We start from the raw sequence: 21,217 nt of genomic DNA on the forward strand, positions 1-21,217 counted from the left end.
GGAAGAAGCGTCTGAGTTGGTCACTCTATACAGTATAACCACACCGCCTTTAATATCATCAAAATTGTGAGTGAGATACTTACCAAATCTCATCTTTCACTTTCTGATTTACACATATTGCACTATATATATTCTGTTTTATCCACATAACCCTGGATGTATTTGCGCTCCTGATCTCCCTGCCTTTGTGAACCTGTCTGGACTTGATTGAGTCCACTTTTGGAGCTGCACTTCATTCAGTTGTATATATTTATTAAGATCATTACTATTACACTCACTGGGTATTTATTTATAAAACAGTATTTGCACTTGAATCTCTCTTTTCTGCTTTCATTCTTTTATAATAGAAGGGATTAGAAAAAAGTCATATTTTTGCTGGAAGGCTTCGGGGTTTGTTACATTAGGTTACACTAGTAAGTCTTGCTAAAAAGGCAACATAAAAAAAATGAGGAATATAAAATATACAAGAAATCACGTCATATTCTATGAAACAAGCTTACATTTTAGTTATGCTAGAATTAATAGGATATTCAAACTTTCAGAACATTGCAAAGGAAAACGTGGTAATAAAAAACAAGGCATTCTCTTATTATCGGCAAATGTAATCAATTTAAGAATCAGGCAGCAACATAGAAAAAAAGAAAACCGCATACTTGTTGCCATAGTCAATTTTTGACGTGACCTTCTGTTTGAGCTCTTTTAATTCATCTTTTGGCAAGGTTCCAGAGAGAAGCTGTGAACGCCATTCCATCAAATCGTACATCATAGATTGCACTTGAAGGAACTTCTCTGTTTTGCTTGACTGGAACAGACAGAAGCACAAAATGTACAGGTTAATATCTTCATAATAACTACAGAATTCAATAAACTGTGACTGCAAAGGAACATTTTCTAAATATTAAAAACAAATTGAATAAACGTGTAATCACTGAGAACACGTTGCTGGTTTTAGCCTAATTATTTCCATTTTGTAGATGAGACCTGAGATGTACTGTTGTTAGAATGGGGTCATGAAAGTGAGATAAGTACCAGAGAAGGAGGAGGGAGAGGAAGTGCCATATGCAAATGTTTAGAGAAATAGTCTAGAACAAGTGGCCTGTGACGGCATCTGTAATGATAGTGATGATACTCGGGCCACTCCTCGAGTCTCCTCAGCTGTAGGGGTCCTCTCACATGCCTTCTCTCCACACACCCCACCACCTCCCCACTTATGACTGTGCACCTGGTCGGTAACGGAAGTTGGGCCCTCCCGGAAGTCGAGATCAACTTCCGCACCTGCCTGCGGAGCTCCAGCTCCCATGCGCCACAGGACCGGAGGCCTCTCCCCACTTCCCCTCCCCTCTCCGATTTCAAATTCTTAGAGAAGGGAATTGAGTGAGAGAGGAGGAGGATGGGGATTGAGTGAGAGAGGGGGAGGGGAATTGAGTGAGTGGAGGGGGATGAATGGGTGAGAGAATGGAGAGGGGGCAGAGTGAGAGAGGAGAGGTGTAAGTAAGAATGGAGAGACTGAGTGAGAGGAAGGGGAGAGAGTGGATTTAGGGGGCGCTAGGACAGTGACAGGTATGCCTGAAAAAAAGGTTGCCCACCCCTGGACTAGCACATAAGAGCTAAAGCAGAGCTAAAGCGCAACTGCATCCTTTCGCAATCTGAGCTAATGAGCTGGGAAATTTTGTCGGAATTCAGAAAGAAGAGCATTATACCCTAATCTCCCCAGCCTCATATATTCCATGTTTACAGTGGTTTTCTCCAAGTTCTTGTAACAATAGCTCAGATCTACTGTATAAATTGTTTAACAATTAAGAAAAACAGAAAAGTGCCATCATCCATGATCATTGAAACTATGTTGTAACAATGTAAAATTTTCAACATGGCCCACATCATCACATATTTGTCATAATACCTTGTATATATTTTAGTGCTTTGATTATTTTGATCCTGTTCAGGCTCATGCTTATGGGAGTACTGCTATATTGGTTAAGTCAACATTACTTCTTCCTTCAAACTAGAAAAGTGAAAAATACCTTGCTCAATCCCTTTAGTAGAGATACTGTACTTTGCCACACAAAAGCTTGAAATCAATGTAAACTGCTGTACAATCTACTCATTTAACTAGAGTACTTTAGCACTATAAACAACCAGTTCTCAAAAGTTACCGAACCTACTTTAAGTACAGTATGGCTGAAATTTTAGCAGTCATTAATTGAAGCTCGTCATGTTATGAACTTTTAAGTGAAGCCTTCAACTAATAGAATAAATTGAATCTTGTTTTGCTGCTTTAACATCACATTAGCAGCCTAGCATTATAAAGAACGGATGTTAGGGGAAATTATATGCAAATTATATATGTAAATGAGACGCGAGCATAAGAATACCCTACTCACGAAGTTACAATCATGTTAACATCAAATAATAACATTACTTTAAGCCATACCTAAACCTGGCATTATTCCCATCCATATACTAAAATAGGGCAAAAGCAATAGACAACATCCCTATTTAAGTGTCTGGGTGGAAGTAACCATCCATTAGCTATGATTTAAATAATGTAGTGTTATGCCACAGCTTTATTTCCCTCTCCTTCTTCAGAAGTCCTATTCCAGTGTTTGGCTGAGAGTAATGTCAAGACTTAAATTACAAAGAATAAAGAGTGCAAAGTATCCCAGGACATATGTAAAGCAGAAAGAAAGAGACTTCCTTGTTTTTTGTTTGTTAGACCAGGGGTGCGCAAACTTCAAGGGTTGTGCCCCCCCTGCCTGCTCTCCCACTGTGGCGTGACCCCCCTGCGGTGACAAATGACGCTTCAAGGTCATTTGACGTCGCGTCTCCATGGCAACGGGCATCAAATGACGCCGCGTTGTCGTGTGACATCACGTCACATGGCCCAGCGGCATCATTTGACTCCGCGTTGTCATGGAGATGAGTGGACCACGGAAGCCAGGTAAGTGAGCCGCACGGCCCACACGCCCCCAAAAAGTCTCCCAGTTTGCGCACCACTGTGTTAGACCATTGGAAAAACTCTTGCTCCAACGGAGCTGTACTACTCCTAAGCATTGTACATTGAATATTATAACGTTTCATCACTTTTTTCACTGACTTTCTTATTGATTAGTATATTTTTCATGTATTTTTTACTTTATTTATTTAAGTGTTAATTGCGCTTGCATTTCATCATTTCTGTTCAAGACTTAAATTACGTCATGAAAAAAGACAAAAAAGACACAGCGCAAAACGCTCATAGTGAAGTACAATTTAGTAAATAATAAAATATTAAAAGGTGAGTATTCTGCGCACATCAAAATAGATCAAAATGAGCATGTCATGTAACAAGCCATGAGTTACCGAACACCGGATTGGTAGTTACTCAGGAACAGAGGGACACCGTCAGTTATCCCACACAGGTATTTTGGCCTCTCTCATAAAGGCACGATCACTTCTCCTGGTCATCAGCGTCTCATCAGGAGTTCCGTCCAAAGATTTTGGTGTAAGGTATTGCTCCAATGACACAATCCCAAATGCTCGAAACAGAGTGAAGTCTCAAAAGTCCCGCACCAGCAGAAACAGGGGTTCCTTTACCGCCGTCACAAGCTCGGAAAGCAAAGTACATAGGCGTTAACCCCCAGGTATAGCCTGTTTCGAGCATTTGGGATTGTGTCATTGGAACAATACCTTACACGAACACCTGATGAGACGCTGATGACAAGGAGGAGTGATCGTGCCTTGATGAGAGAGGCCAACCTGCCTGTGTGGGATAACTAACGGCGTCCCTCTGTTCCCGGCTAACCGCCAATCCAGTGTCGTAACTCATGGCTTGTTACATGACATGCTCATATTGATCTATTTTGATGTACGCAGAATACTCACCTTTTAATATTCTATTATTTACTAAATTGTACTTCACTATGAGCTTTTACGCTGTGTCTTTTTTGTCATTTTTCTTCTGTAGTTATATCGGGGGTGCCGAGCCATCCCCCTTTTGTTCATTGCGGCAGACGTCTCCTCTATCACCTTAATTAAAGTTATGTATTACACTTGATGGTTATGTGCGTTAAGGTATCACTATTTATTGGGTTTATGGTCACCGATAAATACTTACACTTAGTATATTAGTTGCGCACTTATATTTTTTCATTACATTACGTCATATTTTTGAAGAAAACGTAGTGTAATATTGACTTTAACCATATACCATACCATATACAGAGCTCTAGTATAGATGTTATTTTTGCATAACATTTGTTTTGTCAATAAGCCGTAAAATTCAGGGTAAATAACGTCTATTCCTGATTTGGGTAACGCCAAGCTATTTGTCCATATTGTACAGAGTTTAGTGAGTCTGGGCCTAAGTGTTAAACTAATAACTCATACCAATTATTTTTGAAAATGGGTTTGTGGAGTTGTCCTACTGTAACAATGCAATTCCACTAAATGAGTGTTTTGGTTCTAGAAATACAAATGAAGCTACTGCAGCAGTCATAAGAAATATACGGTGTGATTTTCTGAGAAGTTACATTTAGATAACGACTTTGTGACAATTCTTGTTGCGCCGAGTGTGCTTTGGTGTAATTATAAATGATCATTTATAATTACTTCCCAAAATTCAAGAAAGACTCCAAGAAGACCAATCATATCGGGACGAACTGTTCCAACCACTTGCTGTGTTTATCAATATGTTTATATGATCTAGAACTCTTGTACTATTATAATTGTGTTAATTATAGTAATGTATTGAATGTGAACAACATGTATATGATATGCTACTCTGTTCTGTTGTAATAACAGCAGTTACCATACTATGTGGAACTATTTGGTCCTTGGTGGGCTTCCGTAGGTTTTGGTTGCATCTTACTGATGTCATACAGTATGTAACTCGGAATGAATTGGCTGGCTGAGTGCATAGGGGGGCTAACAAGGCAAGTATGCAATTTGGTTCAAGTCTACTATTTGCTCATTTACCGCATTGTATGCACCTGATAACCCATCATTCACTGCAAATGTTATGCCATACTCACAACTTTGTGATTGGGATTAAGCTTTATGCCCCCTCTTGTTAAAGAATGGAAAGACACAAACTCTTATAAAAATGTTTACACATGATAGCTTAAGTTTTTTTAAAGTCTACTGCATACTTGCCTTTGAAAAAAGTGTTTCTGGGCTAAATAAATGGAGAAGAAAATTTCTCCCAACAGGGAGAGACGGTTGTGCACTGCGTATAGAATCATGCCACGAAAACAAAGCTGATGACTGCTGGGTCACTAAAAGAAGTACTTTATTCTTATCACTGTAGCATACAAGAAAAATGGAACCTCGAGAAGAACCTCTGACGCGTTTCGTGCAACAAAGCACTTTGTCTCACCCTGTGTGGGAGAAATTTCCTGTGCTACTACCACTGCACACTGCACTGCACAGTCTGCACACTTTTCCAGGATTTCGCTTTACATCTAAGAAGCAGTGAGTGAGTAATTATTTCCCTTTTACTCGTTTTTGATATAATTGATCTGGCGCCAGGGACTGTTTCACTAGCAATCTGGGGGTGTGGTTTGCCACACACGTGACTTTCTTAAACATCCCCTAAGCGTTTATACTGTGACATTACCTTCAATAGGAGCACAATTTGATCATATAGTCATTTATTTTTTCTGGATGGATAACGTTAGATACATCATGATCTACTAAATTGAATATTTGATATATTATGTTATTTGCCACATTTTATTTTTAGCTAATTTATTTTTGTATGTGTTTCTGATTATATTTTCTGCTATGTAATTGGCGGCTGAAATAAGAACCCCATACTTACCTATGCACCGCCTTAAGATACCTTGACTTATTTTGTTTTGTTTTTTTACTTGCTGTTTGATTTTTTTGGTGTGCACTTATTTATGTGATTTTTTTTCACTTATGATCTGAATACAGAAACAGAAAACTGCAGCTAATTAACAGTTATTCAAAGTACTGTTTGTTCTGATAAAAGGTTTGACATGATTGACTACAGAATACCAATTGTAATTTTGCATTGGCAGGAAAGTCTGAAGACGAAAAGTATAATTTTTAAAGGTTTACTGAAAAAGTTCCATGAACTTAATAGCTAAGTGCACACCTATTGTAGCAACCAAATACACGTTTTTTTACGAAATAGGAAGCTAGCTCTAGTAAAGAGAAGTTGGGTTTGCTAGTCTCCAAGAACTAGTTAATGTCACAGTTTGTAAGATCTTGTAGCCCCAAATGTAGTAATGCATATAGACATTAGTAAGGTATTAAGGCCCTTATTCTGTAAGGTGTGATAAGCACAGTTGGCATGTTATCGCATGAAAGCCCCATTGACTTTAATGGTTCTTTTCCTGTAATAGCACATCATCTGCGCTTTTCACCCCTTACAGAATAAGAGCCTACGGGTTAGATCCACAAAGCTCCATTATTTCAGGGCAACTAACACGTTACCTAAGTAGTTAACGGATGTTAGCTTCCTTAAGTTTAACAGAGATTCACAAAGCAAAATAAATGCAAAAACAATGGCCGTTAGGGCCCTTATTTGCATATGGCTAATGCAACATTAGCTAGCTAACATCGGGATAAGACACCTCAGCGCTAGATGGCAGTAACGCTCGGTCGCGATAGCCAAATGCGTGGGTAAAACTGTGATGTCATCATTAAAGGCTGCAATCACATGCTATTGCAACCAAATGTGATTGGATTCTGTACCATGTGATGCTATGACCATCTTGGATGTCTGATCTGGATTTTTCTCAGATATTCTAAACCACCAGCATTATGCATATCTGAGTACATATCCAGATCAGAGTCCCTAAATCCAGTGTTATGCTCTCATAGATGTTTTTCCATATGAGCAATCATTCATTGTTATTTTTCTAATTGTAATTTTTCTTAAGAATCTTCCTCTTTATCCCCAGGCAACAAATAATGGGTCTGATTTCAATTATATTTTAGATGTAGGATGTTAAATAGCTTTTCTCACAACCCAGGGGGAGCATGTAGAAAAAAACAACAAGAAACAGCAATCTAAGTGCAGATGGAAAACTGTGTGTGGGTTAATTCACAAGATGTCTTGGCTCGTATGTGCAGCCTACTCACAAGATGGATGTGGTATATAGGCAACAACAGGTAACTTGAATATGTATTATCTCAAGTTACCAGTTGTTGCCTATATACCACTTCCATCTTGTGAGTAGGCTGTACAAATGAGCCAGGACATCTTGTGAATTAACCCACACAAAGTTTTCCATCTGCACTTAGATTGCTGTTTCTTGTTGTTTTTTTCTACATGCTCCACCTGGGTTGTGAGAAAACGTATCTACCTTCTGGGGACCAGTGAAGACAGTCCCTGCCAGAGGGTTTGAGCAGGGAGTTGCAACATATAATTTATCACTAGACCCTCTACAATCTGGATTCCGCACTGCTCACTCTACTAAAACAGCCCTCACTAAAATAACCGACGACCTCCATGCTGCCAAAGACAGAGGTCATTACACTCTGCTCATATTACTTGACCTCTCTGCAGCATTTGACACCGTGGACCACCCTCTTCTCCTCCACATTCTCTATACTCTTTGTATTCGTAACAAAGCTCTATCCTGGATCTCCTCTTACCTCTCCCATCATACTTTCAGTGTCTCTTTTGCTAACACCTCCTCTTCCTCTATTGATCTCTCTGTGGGGGTACCCCAGGGCTCTGTCCTGGACCCCTTCTCTTTTCTCTTTACACACTCTCTCTAGGTGACCTAATCACATCTTTTGGGTTTAAGTATCACCTCTATGCTGACGACACACAAATTTACCTTTGAACCCTTGACCTTACACCTGCTATACAGACCGGTGAGCAATAAAGTAGCAGGATATCCTCTCCATAGGAAAGTAATCAGCGGGCACTGCTTGGACAAAAAATGGCAAGAAGGCTGGACTGTGCAAAAAATATAAAAGCCTTTATTGATTTCCGGCAAACATGGGTAAAAAAGGGGAGAAGGAGTCCCCCCTCAGCGCTTTGATGCGTTTCGTCCGCACAGGGACTTTGTCAAAGAGCACCCCAGGGGAACTTTTAGTGCACTATTTATACATTTGAGGGGTCCCTAGCAGGTTACTTAACCTACTGGGTCAACCCTCTGTATGTTACCAGGCTGCTCCCATACTAGGGGAGAGTCAGTAGACTCATTTGCTGTTCATCATATGTGTTAACCCCTTATGGTCTGTTATCATGTTGCTGATTTAAATGGACTTCATATACCTGGAGTGAATCTCTGCAGCACAAGGAAATTTGAAGGGGCTCTACCCTTTCATGAGTGTTTCTGCTATACAGACCAAAGTTTCTGAATGTCTCTCTGGAATATCATCCTGGATGGCCATCCGCCGACTGAAACTTAACATTGCAAAAACAGAGCTCCTTATACTTCCTCCCATGGCCCTACTTCCTCCTTTCACTTTACTGTTGAAATACGATCATTCACCCAGTAGCCCAAGCACGCTGCCTTTGGGTTACACTCGATTCCTCTCTCACATTCTCCTCTCACATTCTCCTCTCACATTCAAAACGTTTCTAAAACTTGTCGCTTTTTCCTCCGCAATATCACAAAGATACGCCTTTTCCTCTGTTACTCGACTGCTAAAACTCTGACTCAGGCCCTCATTCTCTCCCATCTCAATTACTGCAACCTCCTGCTGTCCGGCCTCTGTGCCTCTCACCTGTCTACCCTACAATCTATCCTAAACGCTGCTGCCAGAATCACTCTACTCTTTCCTAAATCTGTCTCCACATCTCCCCTCCTAAAATCCCTCTCCTGGCTTCTGATCAAATCCCGCATCTCACACTCAATTCTCCTCCTCCCTTTTAAAGCTTTACACTCTTCTGCCCCTCCTTACATCTTAGCCCTAATTTCTCGCTATGCACCATCCCGACTCTTGCGTTCTTCTCAAGGATGTCTTCTTTCTAACCCCTTTGTATCTAAAGCCCTCTCCCGCCTTAAACCTTTCTCACTGACTGCCCCTCACCTCTGGAATGCCCGTTTCCTCAATACCCAACTAGCACCCTCTCTATCCACCTTTAAGACCCACCTTAAGACACATTTGTTTAAAGAAGTGCTTTCCCTGGCCTTACACAGCGCGCCGTCCGGGGGCGTGTCGGGGGCGGGCCAGTGAACCGCTCACGTGACCGGCCCTGCACTCCGGCAAGCACTTGATTTTAAAATTTACCTAAGACCGAGGGAGGGCTTCCGGTGACGTCACCAGACATGGCTGCGTCCTAGGAAAGCTCTGTGGACCCCTACGTATAATTCTACAAATAAGCACCTTTTCCCTAACTATCACGCTCCCAGCCCCGGTACATCTTAGAGCCCCGGAGAGACTGATCTCGGTGATCCGAAGATCAGCTGGGGGAGACCCCCCTGCGAGGCGCGGGCCCAACGGAAGCCGGAGAGTCGGTGGTGGACAGGGACGGAGCTCCCCCTGCTTTCAGAACGGGAGGAACACCCGCTGCAACCTCCCGCGGCGGCGAGGAGAGGCGTGAGCGGAGCGTCTGTGCTGCGGGTCCCCGGCAACAAAGGTAGCCATAAATAAATAAATACCGGATCGGAGGTGTGGGAGAGAGAGAGCGCCGGGAGGGGGTAGGCCCTGGTGGTGTGGCAGAGAGGGAGCAGCGGCCATATTGATGGGGCCCCCCACGGAGTCACCAGCATCACACAAGGAGTGCTAACATCAGAGTATCCCTAATACTGTCAGAAGCACTGAGTACCACATCACTGCAGCTGCCCAGACACTACAGAATAAATAAATAAATAACTTTGCTTCATTCCTCCATAACGTCCTTGCGTCTCGCCCCCCCCCCCCTGGATCACCACCTTTCCCCTAACGCTTACGGTCCCAGGCAAACATCCCCAGAAGGGGGAATACCGCGGCAATGCAGTCGCGACAGAAAAGAGCCTCAACTCCGGCGGTAACTAAATACTTTCCGCCGGCACAGAGAAGCCCAGGCACGGCGCCTGAAAATCAAGATGGCGCCGACGGACGCGGCTCCCCCACAGCTGCACGCGACCACCACAACCCAGGAGAGTCAATAACAAAAGCATATCTCGAAGATTTAATGACATCCCTCCACAACAAACTCTATTCCTCACTGCAACAAGATCTCAAGGCAGCCGTCACGGAGCTCAAGGGGGAGATCTCAGGCCTGACTGAGAGAACCACCGAGCTCGAGACAAAACAGGGAGAGACTCTTCAGAGGCTAATGGAGGCCGAAGATGAAGTATTCCGACTGGGAGAGGAAGTGACTGGCCTCAAGGACGCGATAGAGGATCAGGAGTACAGGGATAGAAGACAGAATCTGCAGATACGCAATGTTCCTGAGGCTGTTCTCCCTGACCTTATCCGGCCGTACCTCTTGGAATTTTTCTCCTCCCTATGTAGCGATGTGGAACCCAGAGACATGGAGATAGACCGGGCCCACCGAGCCCTTGGCCCCAGGTCGGAGGATCCAAATAGAAGAAGGGACCTGATTGTCAAATTTCACAGTTACACCACTAAAGAAAGAATCCTGACAGCCTGCCGAGAAAAAGGCGATATTACTTTCCAAGAGGAAAGAATACAAGTCTACAGTGATTTGTCCAGAACCACCGTTAACAGGCGAAAAGAACTCAAGCCCCTAACGCTGCTCCTGCGGGAAAGTGGCGTTCGCTACAGGTGGGGATTCCCGTTTAGACTGACGGCCAGCAAGAACGGGAAATTCCGAACCCTGAGACGCCCGGAGGAAATGGCGGCATTTGCAAGGGCATTAGGCCTCACTCCCCCGCCCTCGTGGGGGTCAGAAGAGCGCCCGAGCCGAGAGACGGAAGGAGAAGAGCCCAACCGCTCCTCCCGTAGAACCGCTGCTCAGACCCAGACGCAGGGAAAAAGAAAGTAAAGAGAAAACCAAACCGACCTTTTTATTCCCAGTTGGCCGTTGCCGCAGACCTGCCCCAGTGTCAAGCAGATACCACCGTCTACAGTGACTACTGAGGAGGAGACCCTGATGCATTTACTGGTGGCCGTTCAACCCGTTAAGGGCACCTGAATAGCATGATAAAATCCCCGCAAGCCCAGCTGACCTGCCTACATCATGGAGAGGGAACACACAAAAGACAGCACACCCCTGAAGCGCTGTGGGAGACGAAGCCGCCGCTGAACCCGTACTTGAGGACCACCCCGTTGAGTGCACCTAGACGATGCACCCAGAACCCGGGCCACATCGGAGTCCCGCATGCGGAATAATGAAAGATCCACGCGAGCAGATCTAGGAGCAGAACCGAGAAGGAGACACCAGCTGCGGCCTTGATTTGGGGGGTGGGGGGAAGGGGAGTGGGCCGTCGATCCCGCGAGAAGAGCTGTTTTGGAGCCTACGGCGGTCCCCCCTCTTATGAGGTACCGACGAGATGAAGCCACAGCGCCAGTTGCGGAGGGCCATACCCGTTCCTGAAGACGGTCTGTAAGGGGAGGAATGGGGAGGGGGGGTTGGACAAGCGGCGGGTCAAGCATAACTACCCAAATGACTTCGCAAATGTCAGCTCTGACAGATGCTAGGGGTGCACGATAGAGTGAAATTCCCCCGAACGACCCATTTGAGCCTGCTGGATCTGCGCCCCCCCCCCCCCCCCTACCGCCTGTCTGGTAGCTCCCATGCCCAGTCCCGCCCCCCTCCCCTCCCCCCACTCATGGCACTCCCCTCCCCCTTCTGCCCCCCCCCACACCTTGCACCCCCCCCACCACCCTCCCCCTCCCCCCTCCCCCCTACCTCCACCCCCACACAAACACTCCGCGCCCACCCTGACCATAAAGCATAACAGGGCCCTCCCACCTTACTTGCAGATAACGGGTTAAATCGGCACCCACGTGGTTACTCTAGCAGTAGAATACGCTAAGCTGCCGCTGCGCCCCCGCTCCCCGCGCGCCTCCCTCAGACCTAGAGGAATGCAACAATAGCACAGCACCCCCCACCACCAGGCTCAAAAATTTGAGCTCACATATAAAGGCCGTCTCACCCCGCAATAAAGACACTATCAGAAACGACACTGTGTAGACGGACACCATTGGTGTGAGGTTGGCTAAGAGACTCACAAATAGCCCTCCTTTGACAGCAAATTAGCCGCACAGTATCGGCACTGTAGGAGCACTGTATAACACGGTCAAGGATTGTTAAAGTTACGGTTGTATATGATGTTAATGCTATAAGTATGGCCCCTGAAACGTTTATTCAGAGGGATTCTTTGAAATAGCTGATTTCACATGCTGGGAAACCACTGATTATATTACGTGAATGTATGTTTGTGCAAAAGTTTACCTGTACCACCTGATTACCGCAGTCCACCACTACCCTACTATGGGGTACCTACCTCTCCCCCTCCTCTTTCTCCCTCCACCCCCCCTCCTGCCTCCCACCCCCCCCTCCCCCTTCCTTTCCCCCCCCTCCCTCCCTCCCCCTCTCCCTTCCTCCCTCCCCCTTCCCCCCCTCCCTCCCCTCTCCCTCCCTCCCCCTTTCCCCCCCTCCCTCCCCCTCCCCCACGATCTAGGATTGTTAAAGTTAAGGTTGTTTATGTTATTATTGCTATAACTATGGCCCCTGAAAACGTTTATTCAGAGGGACTCTTTGAAATAGCTGATCTCCCATGCTGGGAAACCACTGATTATATTACGTGAATGTATGTTTGTGCAAAAGTTTACCTGTACCACCTGATCACCGTAGTCCACCACTACCCTACTATGGGGTACCTACCTATTCCCCCCTTTTCTCCCCCCTCCTTCCCCTCCCCTCCCCCCTCTACCCTCCCCCTTCCCTCCCCCCTTTCCCCTCCTCCCGCTCTTCCCCCCCTTCCACCCTCCCCCCCCTCTACCCTCCCCCCCTCTTTTTCTTTTCTCTCCCCCTCCCTGGTTGCTATATATACATAGGGAAAATTATCTCTAAAAAAAACCATTTAGGGGTCCACACCCTCCTGGATGAGCCGGTCCGTACTCCCGGGTTTACCCCCCCAAGGACTCTGAGTCCGAATGCCGGTACACGATTCTGGCTACACTTCATTGGGGGCACCCTCAGGCCCCCATCCTCTTTTTCTTTACCTGCTGGTACTGTCCCAGCAGTCTTATACCCCTTCCACCTACCCTGACCCCCTCCGCCCCCCCAAGCCCGCTGACCCAGATCCAGACAACAGGCCACCTTCTCCCGCCAGAGATGTAATTTCCAACCCCATAGACACAGTAATCAATCAAGGTCCCCCGGTTGGGAAAGGGGTGACCCGCAAAATCCCCTTCATAGATAATAAAAATGGCTAATCAAGCCCCAATCAAAGTTATCTCCCTTAACGTTAAAGGACTCCAGAGTCATAGAAAGAGAAAACTAGCTCTTCAGGAGATGAAAAGATCCCAAGGAGATATCATCTTTCTCCAGGAGACACACTTCACAGACCACGAGCCACCCAAAACATTTAATAATACATTCCCGATGGGCTATTACTCCTCATTCAGTAGCAAGAAACGAGGGGTAGCCATCTTAATCCGTCAGGGAACTCCATTCAATTTCGTCACAAAAGTGTCAGACCCAGGGGGTAGATTTCTTGTGGTATATGGCTCACTGGCAGGCACGGCGATCACCCTGATCAACCTCTATGCACCAAATGAGAACCAACCAGAGTTCCTGAAAACAGTTCTAAGTACAATTGACCCTACCTACCTATCCTCACTGATAGTGGGAGGCGACCTAAACATGGCCTTAAACCCATTGGAGGAAAGAACACTCCACTCGAACTGTCCCCACACGGTACTATCCCTAAAGATGGGAACGGCATTCAAAGCAATTATTAAAGAATTCTCCCTAGTGGACGTATGTAGACCCCAACATCAGGGCCAAAGGGACTACACCTTCTACTCCGCACCACACCAAGACCTATTCTCGCATTGACTAACTCTTTACAACCAAGAATGTCTTGGAGGCCTCCCAAAAAACTGATATAGGCCCAATCACTTGGTCGGATCATGCCCCTATTTCACTAACTCTCTCAGTTCCCTTCACAAAGTCGAGCGCGTTTAACTGGAAACTAAACGATTCATTACTGAATCACCTGGAAATAGAAAGAGAAATCAAGTCAGCCCTATCAGAGTACTTCAGGAACAACTCAGGTTCAGTCTCATCCTCAGCGGTACTATGGGAAGCCCATAAGGCAACCATTAGAGGTACTCTAATCTCCATAGCATCCCATAGAAAGAAAGTAAAAGCAAAATTACTCAAAGACTTGACAGAGAAAATAATCAAACTAGAACAACAACACAAATCTAATCCCTCTGGGAAAATATACAAAGCCTTAACTACCGCTAGAAACGAGCTGAAAAAGAACCAGCTCGAGGATGTCGAAAAAGCCCTTCGATGGACTAACCAGAGATACTATGATAAGGGTAATAAAGCTGACAGACTATTGGCCAGCAAATTAAGAGGGGTACAAAAGAGGTCCCAAATAACTGCGATCAAGAATAGGTCAGGTGCTATATTATATAATGACAAACATATTGCGGAGGAATTCCCCAAATTTTATACCAAATTGTACAACCTCAGATCCCAGGAGGAAAATAATAGAGCATCAAGGCTCATGGCAGTCTCGAACTACCTAGATAGTTGCAAACTCCCATCTCTGACAGGGAAGGAGAATGAGACACTCAACGGGAAGATCACGAAAGAGGAATTGGCAGATGCGGTATCAGCACTAAAACTATCCAAAGCCCCCGGCTCTGATGGATTCACAAACGCCTACTACAAGAGGTTTCTCCCATCTCTATCCCCTCACTTGCTAGACTTGTTCAACTCCTTTATGGACGGTGACCCCATACCAGCATCAATGTCATTGGCTAACCTAGCAATAATCCACAAAGAGGGGAGAGACCCTATGCAGTGTGGGAGCTACCGCCCCATATCGCTGTTGAACAACGACCTAAAGTTATACAGCAAAATACTAGCTAACAGATTAAACCCTATCCTACCCAGACTTACCCATAACGACCAGGTGGGATTTGTCTCGGGCCGTCAGGCCTCGGACAACACCCGTAAAATGATAAATATAATAGACCACACTAACCTTACAAATACCAAGGCAGTTCTCTTGAGCTAAGATGCAGAGAAGGCGTTTGACAGAATAAATTGGCTATTTCTAGACAAAACCTTGCAAAAATTCAGCTTTAAGGACTCATTCCTAGAGGGGGTCCGTGCACTGTACCAATACCCGTCAGCAGCAATTAAACTCCCGGGAGGCACAGCACAAAGATTCTCAATAACAAATGGTACAAGGCAGGGTTGCCCCTTATCCCCTCTCCTCTTCGCCATGCCGAATGAACCACTGGCGGCAAGAATACGCGAAAATGCAAACATTCAGGGCGTACCAATTGGCGATACAAATGATAAAATCTCGCTCTTCGCCGACGACATAATATTGTCCCTAACTCACCCCCATACATCGCTCCCTAATCTTCATAAAGAATTGTCGGAGTTCGGCACAATTTCGGATTACAAAACTAATAGTGACAAATCAGATGCCCTACACTTATACGTACCGGAAACGGAAGTTAACTTAATGAAACTGAACTTTAATTATAGATGGAGTTCCTCATACATTAAATACCTGGGAGTAAATGTATCAGGCAACTACCAATCATTATACAAATACAATTACCCGGCTTTGTTCAGAAAAATCAAAAAAGATCTAGACAAATGGGAAGACTACCAGATCTCTTGGATCGGGAGGATGATCTCGGTAAAAATGAATATACTCCCCAGATTGCTATACTATTTCCAGACACTCCCGATCCATGTCCCCGGTTCCGAACTTAAAAACATCCAGAATAGAATGTTTAAATTCATTTGGAAGAGCAAAAGACCCAGGGTTGCCAGGTCTGTCCTCCTAGCGTCAAGAGGAAGGGGGGGGCTGGGTGTCCCAGATATCACAAAGTATTATTTAGCGGCCCAGTTGAGGCAAGCCATAGTGTGGAACGCAGATCCGGGTCTCTATTGTTGGCTAGACATTGAATCCCACTACGTAAAAACGCCTTCCCTGCAGGCCCACCTTTGGTGCATAGACAAGGGGGATAGAACACCCCGTAGGTTCGACCTTGGTGCCATCAGACACACCAGGGAAGTCTGGCGGAAATGCAGATCAAAGTTTAAACTAACTGCTCCAGGCTCGCTGCTTACTCCATTCCACAACAACCCCCACTTCCCCCCGGGATGTGAACCAAAGCAGTTCGACTATTTCCGTCTGAAGGGGGTTAGGGTGGTCGCCGACCTACTGAGCGATGGAAGGCTGCTGAACTTTCAAGAATTAAGAGCAACATACGAGGCCCCAGAACTGAGCCCATTTAAGTATCTCCAAATTAGACATTATCTTCAAAAATTGTCCCCAAAATTTGAGTATCCTCCCCTCACCAACTTTGAGAGGCTTTGCCGAACTGGCACACATCAAACAGCCTTGATCTCAAACATATACGCTGGTATGGAGAGAACAGCAGGCCCCTCCACTCACGACTACATGTCCAAGTGGGCGGCGGAATTAAGTATAGACATAGATAGAGAAGACTGGGAGGATATATGGGATGCTGCTTCAGGAACTTCCATCTGTACCACGACAAAGGAGAATATCTACAAAATCTTGTTCCACTGGTATCTTACCCCAGTTAGATTGAAGCAAATCTATCCCCTGGCCTCAGACCTATGTTGAAGAGGCTGTGGACAGAGAGGAGACATGGCCCACATTTGGTGGTCATGCCCAAAAATCCAAAAAATTTGGCTTTCTATTCAAACTTTAATCCGAGAGGTAACTAGCCTCACATGTAGCACAGACCTCTGAATTAAACTGCAGCATACCTCACAGATCCATTTGGAGACATCCTTTGGTGATAATACCCTTGATTTTATCTCACTGTGTCATATTCTCTAGCCAGCTGTACCCATGCTTGGCCACCGGGACTGCTGCCACTCTAAATGTCTTGTTATAGCCTGCAGTACCTAAACTTGTCCACCGGGATTGCTGCTGCTAAACTAGGAACATTCCAGAACCTGATACCTGACACCTCTGCACCTGTGCTCCACCTATCAGCCTGCCTATATAAACCTCCCTTTCCTGTTCCTCCTTGCCTGTTTATACTGGTTCCTTAGCTCCTGCAAGGTTCCTGTGTTTACTGCTGTGTTAGCTATTGCTATCATCCTGTTCGAGTTTCCTCGTTGCCGACCTCTGCTTGTTTCCTGACTTCGCTACCTGCCGCCTGCCTCGGACCCCTGCTTGTTTCCTGACTTCGCTACCTGCCGCCTGCCTCGGACCCCTGCTTGTTTCCTGACTTCGCTACCTGCCGCCTGCCTCTGATCTCTGCTTGTGACCCCTACTTCGCTCCCTGCTGTTCCTGCCACTGGGATCCACTTCAGCCGAAGTCCAATCCTTGACAGAATAAACAGGCCCTACCATGGATTCCGCTGGAACAGATCCGACTCAGGCTCAGACACTCCATGACTTACAACATATCATGGTTGGTTACCAGGAACAACAAAGACACGTGTTTAATCGTCTTGGCCGCTTGGAAGAAAAAGCCGCCACTGCGGAAGCTGAGAATCGTGAACTACGTGCAGCCTTAATCACATTGTCTGGTCAAAACACTGTGCCTGTGAAAACCGCAACCCGTATATCCCTTCCAGAATTTTTTTGGGGGAAAAAACAATCTTTCCGGAATTTCCTTAATCAATGCAGACTTGTGTTCAAGCTTCAGCCCATCATTTATCATACCGAAGAAGCCCAGGTTGGACTGATCATAACCCTGCTCAAGGATGAGGCCCTTGCATGGGTCTCCCCTATGTTAGAACAAGATAGCCCACTACTAAGGGACCTGGAGGAGTTCATCGAAGCCATGAGTCTTATTTTTGATGACCCAAATCGTAGTGCAACCGCTGAGGCAACTCTGAACAATCTTCGTCAAGGAAGACGCTCGGCAGCTGAATACACCGCTGAATTCCGCAGATGGGTTAACGATACTGATTGGAATGGGGCCGCGCAGAAATATCATTTTCGGCAGGGTCTCTCGGAGCAAGTTAAAGATGAACTAGCCCGGGTGGAGCCCCCAGAGAGATTTCAGGACTTTGTCCATTAATGCATCCAAATTGATCGCAGGCTTACGGAAAGACGATTGGAGAGACAGGGGTTCATGCCAAGCAACCCTGGGTTTAGAGATGTCAGTACCCCAAGACGTTCCAGGGAGACTGAGGAGGAGCCGATGCAAGTAAATACACTGCGGGGACCCATCTCAACCGGGGAAAGGAATAGACGCCGAACATAAGATCTCTGTTTATATTGCGGAAATGATGGGCACTATCTCGCTGATTGCCCAAACAAGTCCAGGTGGTCTTCTTTCCAGAGCCCTAGGAGAAATCAGCTGCACGCTATTTCAAAGACTGTTTTCTCTGCTTCTCAAGGGAAAGATAACCCTCCTTCGCTACACCCTCACCTCCTGGTTCCTATTACAATCGAGGAAGGAACACATCGTTTTTCAACCACAGTAATGGTTGAATCAGGGGCGGCAGGGAATTTTATGGACATAGAATTCGCCAAGAACAATTCGGTATCATTTGTAGCCAAGGAATCGCCAGAAAGGATGGAAGTCGTTGACGGTTCTCCCTTGAGCTCTGGACCTGTTACCCATGAAACCAGTAACTTAACACTAATCATGGAGCCCAATCACCAGGAGAAGATTTCTTTTGGTCTCATTCCATCACCTTTGTTTCCAGTGATTCTGGGAATTCCATGGCTCATGATCCATAACCCACTAATTGACTGGAAGACAAAGACCCCCACATTTCCCTCAGAGCACTGTCAGCTAGCCTGTCTACCTAAAACTCCTATACCAGAGTGTGTAGGAATACATAAGATTTCCTCGTCTCAAGAAAATCTTCTGCCGGCTCCTTACTCTGAGTTTTTAGATGTGTGTGACAAGAAGAACGCAGATACGCTTCCCCCACATCGCTCTTATGACTGTCCCATTGAATTATTACCGGGTGCTGCCATTCTGTTTGGAAGAATTTATTCCCTCTCAGAACCGGAATTGAAGGTCCTCAATGACTACCTACAGGAGAACCTATCAAAGGGTTTTATCCGACCCTCTACTTCTCCAGCAGGCGCTGCGCTCTTCTTCGTGGGAAAGAAAGACGGTTCTCTACGCCCCTGCATTGACTATCGGGAACTAAATAAGATTACGGTGAAGAACAGGTACCCATTACCTCTGATACCTGAACTATTGGAAAGAATTCGGTCAGCCAAAATCTTTACCAAATTAGATCTCAGAGGCGCGTATAATTTGGTCCGCATTCGACCCGGTGACGAATAGAAAACAGCCTTCCGAACCCGTTATGGGCACTATGAATATCTGGTGATGTCTTTTGGACTCTGTAATGCCCCTGCTACCTTCCAGCATTTAATTAATGATGTCCTCCGAGAGTTATTGGACCAATTCGTAGTGGCATACCTGGATGACATCCTTGTCTTCTCAGATAACATCATGGATCATCAGAGACATGTCCGAATTGTCCTTGAGCGTCTCCGTAAGTACAAATTGTACATCAAGTTAGAAAAATGCGAATTTGAAAAGACCAACATGCAATTTCTCGGTTACATCATCTCTCCCGAGGGTTTGAGTATGGACCCAGGCAAGATTCAAGCCGTTGTGGAATAGCAAATCACTCGAAATGAAAAGGACATTCAGAGATTTGTGGGTTTTGACAATTTCTATAGACGTTTTATTAAAAATTTCTCTGGCATTATTGCTCCAATCACCCAACTCACACGGAAAGAATTCCCCTTCAAATGGTCTCCTAAAGCGAATGCGGCATTCGAACAATTGAAGTCACTCTTCACATCTGCCCCTATCCTCATCCATCCAAATCCAGAATTACCATTCATCTTGGAAGTGGATGCATCCGACTCCGCTGTTCGTGCCATTCTGTCACAAAGAATTGGACCCAAGATGCTCCTTCATCCATGTGCTTTTTATTCATACCAAATGTCAACAGCTGAACGAAATTATGACATCGGAAACAAAGAACTCTTGGCAATAAAAGCTGCATTCTCTGAGTGGAGACATCTACTGGAGGGGGCCAATCATCCAATTACGGTCTTTACGGATCATAGGAACTTAGAATTCATTCGATCCGCAAAGAGACTGTCTGCGCGACAAGCCAGATGGGCTCTCTTCTTTGCAAGATTTGAATTCCACATTTCATACCGCCCTGGCTCCAAGAATGGGAAAGCCGACGCCTTGTCACGGTCCTTTCCGAATCCTAGTTCAGACAAAGAGCAAGAAGAAACTATTCTTCCAAAAAAGAATTTTTTTGGGCGTCACATTCTCTGCCGATCTCCTCACACGAATAAAGGGAGCCTACTCAAATGACACTTTTCTTAAAAACCCTCCTCCGGAAGCAGAACTATTTCTATGTGATGGTCTCTGGAACTGTAATGATCGTCTGTTCGTCCCTAAGGAGGTAAGATTAGAGGTGCTCCAATTAATGCACGACTCCCGACCCGCTGGTCACCCAGGTGTCCTCAAGACACAGGAACTGTTGTCTCGCTCTTTTTGGTGGCCTAAATTAGCACAAGATGTTAAAGACTATGTCCTCTCCTGTGAGACTTGTGCTAGGACCAAGACCCCTCGAGCATCACCTGTGGGTTTATTGCAGCCTCTTCCGGTTCCAGCTCGTCCTTGGGGGTCCATATCAATGGATTTTATTGTTGACCTGCCACGATCAAATGGACATAATACCATCCTGGTAGTGGTGGATCGATTTACAAAGATGGCTCACTTCATTGCAGCACAGAATCTTCCTTCTGCAGACCAGACAGCCAAGTTGATTGTGAAAGAGGTGTTTCGGCTTCACGGGGCTCCTGATGAGATCATATCCGATAGAGGGGTACAATTCACTTCAAAATTTTGGAGGACCTTCTGTTCCTCTCTAGGAATTCGTTTAAATTTATCGTCTGGCTATCATCCACAATCCAATGGCCAGACAGAAAGGACCAATCAGACTTTGGAACAATACTTACGATGTTTTGTTTGTCATCTCCAGGATGACTGGATTGATTTCCTACCATTAGCTGAGTTTTCATACAACAACTCACATCATTCATCGACTCAGAAGAGCCCCTTTTTCTCAAATTATGGATTTCATCCAACCTTTATTCCT

General features: G+C 45.4%; 1 protein-coding gene across 1 annotated transcript in view; it reads right to left on the bottom strand.

Moving 5' to 3' along the window:
- DOCK2 (dedicator of cytokinesis 2) overlaps positions 1–21,217 on the bottom strand; it is a 1,423,644-nt gene that overhangs the window by 1,275,822 nt on the left and 126,605 nt on the right. The window contains exon 6 of the mRNA XM_075599153.1: positions 654–802. Within this exon, the coding sequence (XP_075455268.1) occupies positions 654–802 (149 nt within the window). The remainder of the gene's footprint in view (positions 1–653; positions 803–21,217) is intronic.

Source organism: Ascaphus truei, chromosome 5, assembly GCF_040206685.1.
Source record: "Ascaphus truei isolate aAscTru1 chromosome 5, aAscTru1.hap1, whole genome shotgun sequence".
Classification (NCBI taxonomy): Eukaryota; Metazoa; Chordata; class Amphibia; order Anura; family Ascaphidae; genus Ascaphus; species Ascaphus truei.